Source organism: Vombatus ursinus, unplaced genomic scaffold (assembly GCF_900497805.2).
Source record: "Vombatus ursinus unplaced genomic scaffold, bare-nosed wombat genome assembly UNPS02014789.1, whole genome shotgun sequence".
In the NCBI taxonomy this organism is placed as follows: Eukaryota; Metazoa; Chordata; class Mammalia; order Diprotodontia; family Vombatidae; genus Vombatus; species Vombatus ursinus.
Window position 1 is genome coordinate 15,841,873 of NW_020954567.1, and position 7,615 is coordinate 15,849,487.

At 41.0% G+C, this 7,615-nt stretch overlaps 1 protein-coding gene across 1 annotated transcript in view; it reads right to left on the reverse strand.

Annotated features, from left to right (window-relative positions):
• Positions 1-7,615, reverse strand: part of ASTN1 (astrotactin 1) — a 278,216-nt gene that overhangs the window by 6,584 nt on the left and 264,017 nt on the right. The window contains exons 20-21 of the mRNA XM_027868478.1: positions 6,924-7,024; positions 2,492-2,675 (exon numbers count right to left, since the gene is read on the reverse strand). Coding sequence (XP_027724279.1) covers positions 2,492-2,675; positions 6,924-7,024 — 285 coding nt within the window. The remainder of the gene's footprint in view (positions 1-2,491; positions 2,676-6,923; positions 7,025-7,615) is intronic.

Genomic DNA, 7,615 nt, shown 5'->3' on the forward strand with positions numbered 1-7,615 from the left:
GTGTGTGTGTGTGTGTGTGTGTGTGTGTGTGTGTGTGTGTGTGTGTGTGAAGGGGGATGTTAAGGGCATAATGGGGTCAGAGATCAGTGATACAATAGGTGTCTTCAACTATTTAAAGGGAATACATATGGAAGATGGATTAATATGTCCTGCTTGGTTTCACGGGGCAAAAATAGGAGTAATGAGTAGAAGCTGTGAAGAAATAAAGTTAGACTTGATATAGGGGATAAAAAAAATCTTTTTTACAATTAGAACTATCCAAAAATTTAGTAAATTGCCTCAAGCAGCAGAAGCTTCCCTTTGCCTCCCCAGGGGTTTGAGTCAATTTTGATTGCTTCTTTCTCATGTCTGAGCTGGAGGGAATTCTTGTTAGGTACATGCTGGACTAGATGCTCTTTGAGTTCTCTTCCACTTCTGAAGTCATGTGATTCTGGTAGATGACTACCTTCTGGTAAGGCTCTATGATTTACTTAGAGGTTTACTTAGAAGTCCAAGATGGACTTGAAGTCCATTCAAACTAATATCTTGCCTGATTCCTTTACTAAGAGACCTCAGAAATGACCCAGATGGATCTCTGCCTGGTCACCTTGAAAAATAACAGTCTCCAAGACCATCTCATCCATTTAGGGATAGTTTTCAGAGGTGAAAAAGTCTCATTCTCTGAGAGAATGATGAATGGCCCCTACGTGTAGCAAAGAAGTGCCTCTTATTCACCTGGAGGTCAGCTCCCTTGCTAGCATGACTCAACATTCACCCCTAAGAAGAAAAATTCTTGTTCCTCAGCTCTGAACAAAGTGATTGTTTTTGCCCAGTCTGTTTTCTCCCTATGGCAACCAACGTCACCTAGGGTGATGTCACTGCATTCCAAAGATACTGCAATAGGAAGCCACAGAGATAATGTGGGAGCAAAGGTGTCAGGCAGCAAGGGTAATTTCTGGGCTGAGAGTAGTGTGGGGTCAGATGGGGGGCAGTAACAGTCATCTCAGCTTTCAAAGTTGGGTCAAAGGAAAATCAAACAAGCACTCTGCCTTCTGCCTAAATACCATCACCCATCAACCATTTCTCCTTTACCTACTGTCCTTTGCAGTTTGGATGAACTGACTGGCCAAGAGGATGTCAAGTTTCCAATTCATCATCACCAAGGACTTTGGTGGACCCCTTTAACCTCTACTAACATATTTCCCTTCATCACCAATGACTTATTGGGAGGGAAGGAGCCAGAAGGGTGGGTTTCTACATCATTTTCAAATGCTAGAGAAGGGAAGATGTTCATTTTTTTCCCCAAAGAAGGAAATTGATGGAGTCTTCCTTGATCTTGTTCTTTTAAACTGTTAACCGTTTTCCAAATATAATTAATGAAGGTCTGTACTTGATGATATTGAAGCTGCAATTAGGCTAATAATACAGTGTTCTTTTATCACGGATTGATATCTTATTTTCCCTTAAGTCCTGGTCTCCTTACAATCTAGAAGAAAGGCAAAAAAAAATCCTGTTCTTCCAAGGAATGTCTCAGGTCACAAAGCCAACATGTTTGTTGTATTTTTCCCCCAAATTCTGAAGACATTAAGAACATTCAGAATGTTAACAATCTTCATGATGAAATGGAGTTCTGGGAAGGCATTTCTAGAAATATAGACTATGAGATTTGAGACAAGTGACTGCCAAGCAGAGAAAATAATTTTATTTCAGGAAGATAAGCATACTTTTATAAAACAAAACAAAACAAAACAAAACAAAAACAAAAACCTCCCTTCTTCCTATAAAAAAAATGAGAAACTAGGAAAAAGGAATGTCATGGGCCCTTGTCCCTCTGGACCATGATGGATGTTGAAACTACTAGATTTGGTTTGATCTCGGTTAGAGGAAGGCAAACAAGATAAAACAAAACTGATAGTTTCTGTGGCATTTTGTTTAGTTGCAAGGGAGTGAATAAGAGGAACTCTAGACTCTAAAACTAATGTGTCTACTGACCTTGTGCAATGCTGGTAAAGGGATGTAACAAATTCATTAAAAATACATATGTACTCTATATATCTATGTCATAATACATGAAATATGTTTTCAGACTCTCTGAAGCCCTCGGTTTCCTGAGGGCATCCAAGAAGAGCTATCTGTTGAATCTTCTGTTCCAATCTTCCTAAATCCCTTCCAGGAAATAAATGTTTTGACTCCGCTGCTTTCACCATTTGAAATGCTACCACCTAAAACATCCTTTAGGGGCTCAGCTAGAGGAACATCCTCCAGGCTCAGGGCACAGGTATTCTAGGAGCTTAGGGAGAGTGTGTTAGACTGGACTAATCAAATCATGTTAAAACAGAACTGAGGTTGACAGAGCAGTGTAAAAGCTGAGGAGTCTCTCTTCTGAGCAACTCAGCTCACCTGGGAAAGTTCATGGTAAAAATTCACGACTAGATTATCTACAGCTTGCTGGGGTTATTAAACTTGAGAGGGACTCAGAGATTTAAAGCAGACAATACAATTTGCCGATTACCTGGGGCCTAATTCATCCTCACATCTCCAAGTGAACTCGCCAAAACTCTCGTAATGCTGGTTATAATGAAAGAGGACTCTGTGGAGGCTGGGAGAGCCAAGATCCAGGAGGGTGTTATACGCAGTCTGTTGTTCTTTCCCACTGGTATAGCCATTGAAGAGATTGTAGATCTTGTCGGCTATTTCTGAGAGGAAAGAAAGAAAAAAAGGGAAGGAAATGACTATATAAAGAGACGTACACATATAGATAATGATTGCACATCACATAATATATATATATATATTTATATATCTATACCTATGTGCATACACACATGAGGGGGTGTGTGTGTGTGTATGTGTGTGCAATCATCAAGTTCAGTTCAATTCAACCTAATTCAACAGATATTTATTTAATTACCTATGGTATTAAGTGAAAGGCACTATGCTAGGTATTAAGAGACAAAAATAAATGATTATCCTTTCCCAGAAGGAACTTAAATTCTATTGTGGGATAACATATCTACTTCTGCCTCAGAGACACACAGAGTACGAGTCTGGTGATTTAGGTCTTCCCAACTCCAGGTCCAGCACTCTATCCAATTAGCTTTTTCTCTTACACAGCAGTTGCCTTTCAATTAAAAAAAAATTGTCCAGGCATGCCAGGTCCCAGGTCACTTTCATGCCCATCTGATTTCTGTTTTAACCCATGGGCAGGGAAAAATGACATCACCTACTGTGGACAACCAATGAGCCCCAGCTGATAACTATATTCACATCATCTTTCACCTCAAATCCACCTGTATTCTAAATTTTCCTCTCCTTGTGGAAGACGCTGTCATCCTTCTATTCACCTGACTTTTCAAGCTAAGAGCCATCCTCACATCCTCAATTCTTCACTCCTGCCAAACCCTGTCATTTCTACTTTTATGACTTCTCTTCCATCTGTCTTCTTGGTCAGTACCATAGTTCAAGCTCTTATTACCTGGAGCCTGAACTATTGCTACAGCCCCTAACAGGTTTACCTGCTAGTGTCTTCTCCAATATATCCTCCGTACAACTATCAATTAATCACCACATTTACTAAGTGAGGTAACTGTGTCAGGCACTATGCTAAGGGTCATAAAGACAGAAACAAAGTAATTGTTGTCCTTTTAGAATTCACATTCTAACTGAAGAAAATCATGTGCTTAAAATAAAATGTGTATACATACAAGATACATACAGAGTAGATAGAAGGTAACTTTTGAGAGGAAGGCACTAGCAGCTGAGGGAGGGACCAGGAAAGACTCCTGCACCAGGTAGCATAAACTGATATTCTCATAGAGTATAGGCCTGACCATGTCACTCCCCTTCTCAAGAAGCTTCACTATCTCCCTACTGCCTTCAGAAAAAAATACACATTTCTCTGCTTGATATTTAAAGTCTTCCACAACCTACTTCCATTGTTAAATTGTGCCCTCTGCTACGTTCAGCCATACTGACCTACATGATATTCCATCTCCCATGTTGGTGACTTCATGAATGATGTCAACATGCCTAGAATGAATTCTCTTCTCATTTTTGCCTCATGGTTTCCTTCAAGGATCCCCTCAAACATCATCTCCCACGTAGAGTCTTTCCCAATGCTCCAGTTATTCTTTCTCTTCTACTCCTACACCCAGGCAATTACTTTGTATATTTTTTTTTGTATTCACTTATCTCTCCCTGTCATAACAACCAGCAGAATATGAGCTGTGAGAGAATGAGGATTTTGTTTCTGCCATCATTATGAACAGGGCTAAGCACAATGCCTGGCATGTTGTCAGTGCTTAATGAATGCTTGTTCATCTGACCTCATAGGATCACAGATTTCGTGTCAAAAGGGACCCCTGAGGTCACCTAGTCCAATGCTCTCATTTTGCAGATGAGAAAGTGAAGCCCGTAGAGATTGAGTGTAGCCCAAGGTCACACTGACAGTTAGTGATAAGGTCAGGTTTCAAACTCAGGTCATGTGACAGGTCATCACATGTTCATAGGAGGCATGGGGGTTACCTGACAATATTGCCAGTTATATAGAATTCAGGTTAAAAACATAGGCTTTATCCAAGAGGATTTTCCAACTTTCTAACAATTCTAACTCGTGCACCTCAATGATGGCTGTTCACATAACTGCCTCTCCTACATAGACCAAAAACCTCTTAGGACTCTATGTGGCCCTGTAGTTTATGCAGGTCCTAGGAATGATGTCTGAGAGAGAAGGTTTCTTTAACTAGGTGAATGGACCATTGGAACCTAGTGTTTGCCTGCAACTCTATGGACCGCCATCTTTAAAGTCGAAATACCCCTCATAGTACAATATTTGTTGTTATTGTTCAGGTTTTTTTTGAGTCATATTTACTTCTTTGTGACCCCATTTGAGTTTTTCTTGGCAAAGTTACTGGAGCGGTTTGTCATTTCCTTCTCCAGCTCATTTTACAGATTAGGAAACTGAGGCCAACAGGGTTAAGTGACTTGCACGGAGTCACACAGCCAATAAGTGTAGCTAAAAGGCTGAATTTGAACTCAGGAAGATGAGTCTTCCTGACTCCTGGCCCAGCACTCTGTAGCAGAATATAACTAGCCTCAATCCACATACTTTAAAGGAAGCCTCAGTCCACTCTGTCATTTTTCAGAGATTATAGATACACTGGGCCAATGGACACATTGCAATAGTGTCTTGAAGTTTGCAAAGCACTGTACTTAAATTATCTCATTTAGCTAAATGTTTTTTTTTTGACTGAACATGGGAGTTTTCAGGAGGAGTATAATAGTACAGACCTGAGGAATTCTGAGACCCAGGCTCCTGGATGCTGAGAAGGAGATCCTGGGCAATAATGAGTCTTGGACTAAGATTCCTGTAAAGAAGAGCATGGCATTCCCGACAATGCCAAGTTTTTAGATAAAATAGAGGAGTTCTGGGACTAATCAAGAGTTAGAGCCACAGAGTATCGGGGGTAGAGTCATTATGGTAGGAGAAAAAGCCTGGGCTTTGCCATCCACTATTATTGTCAATTATTCCGACTGCAGACTGTACATCTAAAGAAAAGCACTAGCTCTCATATTACATCAAATGGATTTCCCTTAGGAGAAAAAAAAAAGTAATAGGATATATAGGTCCCGTACTTAGCATAATTCTGTACCAAATAAATGCTAACTGACTGACTTATCAGGAAGATGAGGCTCACCAGAAGTAGCACAACTTGACTCCCCAGCAATAGAGTACTTTCTGCTGTGGGGAGGAGGGTTCACTCAACCAGGGCAGTCCCTAAGTCAGGAAGAAAGTCTCTAGTTGTTCCATTCCATAGTAAGTCTACAGGTCCCTTAGAAGCTGTTGATTGTTGTTGTTGCTGGTGTTTGTCCTTCATTCTCGAAGAGGACCATGACATCAGGGAGGCGATGCCGTGACTTGCAAGTGAATTGGATTTAAGTGAGGCGGGGCTGTGCAGGGTCACCAGCCTCACTCTCTCCTCCGGAGCCATCTGGGTCCAGTGGCGAGATACAGATCAGGATGACTGGAGAGGGCCCCAGATGTGGTAGAAGATTTGGCCTTTTAAAGCTAAGGTCTTTGGTGGGTGTGAGTTTGACTGAGGTAATGCCCATTCAGTGAAGAGGGAGATGGCACAGCTCTCTAACTGACTTGAGGGCTCTTGCCTTGCGGGGTTGAGTAAATGATCAGAACCTAGCTGACCTCTGATGGAACAGGACACCACAAAACTCTGGAAAGTCTCAGAGCATGAGGTACTACCCAGGCAGTTTAGCACTGCTTGGGAAGCCACAGTGGTGCAGCAAAGCAGGAGGGCCCTGGATGCTCGCTTTGGGCAGGATAACAGTGGTTTCAAGAAAACAAGATTTGCTAAAGACAAAGTTTGCCTATTTCACCACTTTCTTCAGAAGGTGTCAGCCCTAGTGGGGAGGCTCCACAGTGAAGAGAAAATTCCTAATTTTTGAACTAGTCTCCAAATTCCTCCTCATTTCAATGTGAGAAGGTAATTCTAATGTAATTCTAATATTCTAATAATGTCTAATACTTTCCTTCCAAACTCATTTGATCAATAAGCGATTATAAGTACTTGTTAAGTGCTAGGTACTGCACTAGGCACTGGTGATACAAAGAGAGAAAAGAAATAGCCCACCCTACCCTATCATTCTATTGGGTGGAGATAATATTTACATATTTAAATATATATCAAACAGAAAAATAAATACAAGATAATTTTTTGCAGGGAAAACACTAGAAAGTGAGGGAATTGGGAAAGCTTTCATGGAAGAAAGTGCTTATTAAGCTAACCTTTGAAGGAATCCAGGGATTATAAGAAGAGGAGGTAATAGAAGACATTCCTTGTAATATGTAAGGACTGGGCCTCTTTGGTCTTCTTAGCAAAGGGGAGGGATCTCTAACCACAACATTCTTTGTCAAAACCTGGCTCTCTTACCTTGGGCTTTCACGTCATCTACCACTGGGCAGGGGGTCTTCACTATCACATCGCTTGGTCTGGAACGTCGACCTGTGTTGTCCACTCCCCACAGGGTAAACCTGACAGGGAGTGTGGGAAGATACCAATATCGTCATCACAATTTCTAACAGAAAGTCATCTGAGAGAGAGCTCTAGAGCACAGTTTCAAGGCTATGCCTTACCTAAGAGAGACTACTTTGAGATTTAAGAGTTTGAGATGTTACTTGCACCATTATGATGCAAAGCAAGCAAGAAATTCTGTTAGTTCAGTCGCCCATAACCATTCTGAGGTGTAATGGCAATGCTAAATTCTTTCATATTCACTGTCTTTTGTTTACCCTTTGGTAAGCATTCAATTTTCTCTTTTATACAAAACCACAGAGTTAGAAGGCAACTCAGAGACCATCTTAATTCAACATCCATCATTACACAAGAATTTTCTTTGCGATTTACCCAAACAGTCATCCAGTTTTTGCTTTAAGGCCTCCAGAAATAGGGAGCCCACTCCAATAGCAGATAGCTATCATCCTAGATTGACACTCTCCTTTGGCCGTCCTGGGTCACTTCGTCTGGAAGCTCTTCAGTTTTTCAGAAGGCTGAGGGAGTGTCTTACTCAGGGTAAAGTAATAAAAAACCACCTGATATTCGTACAATATTTTGTATGCTTTAGT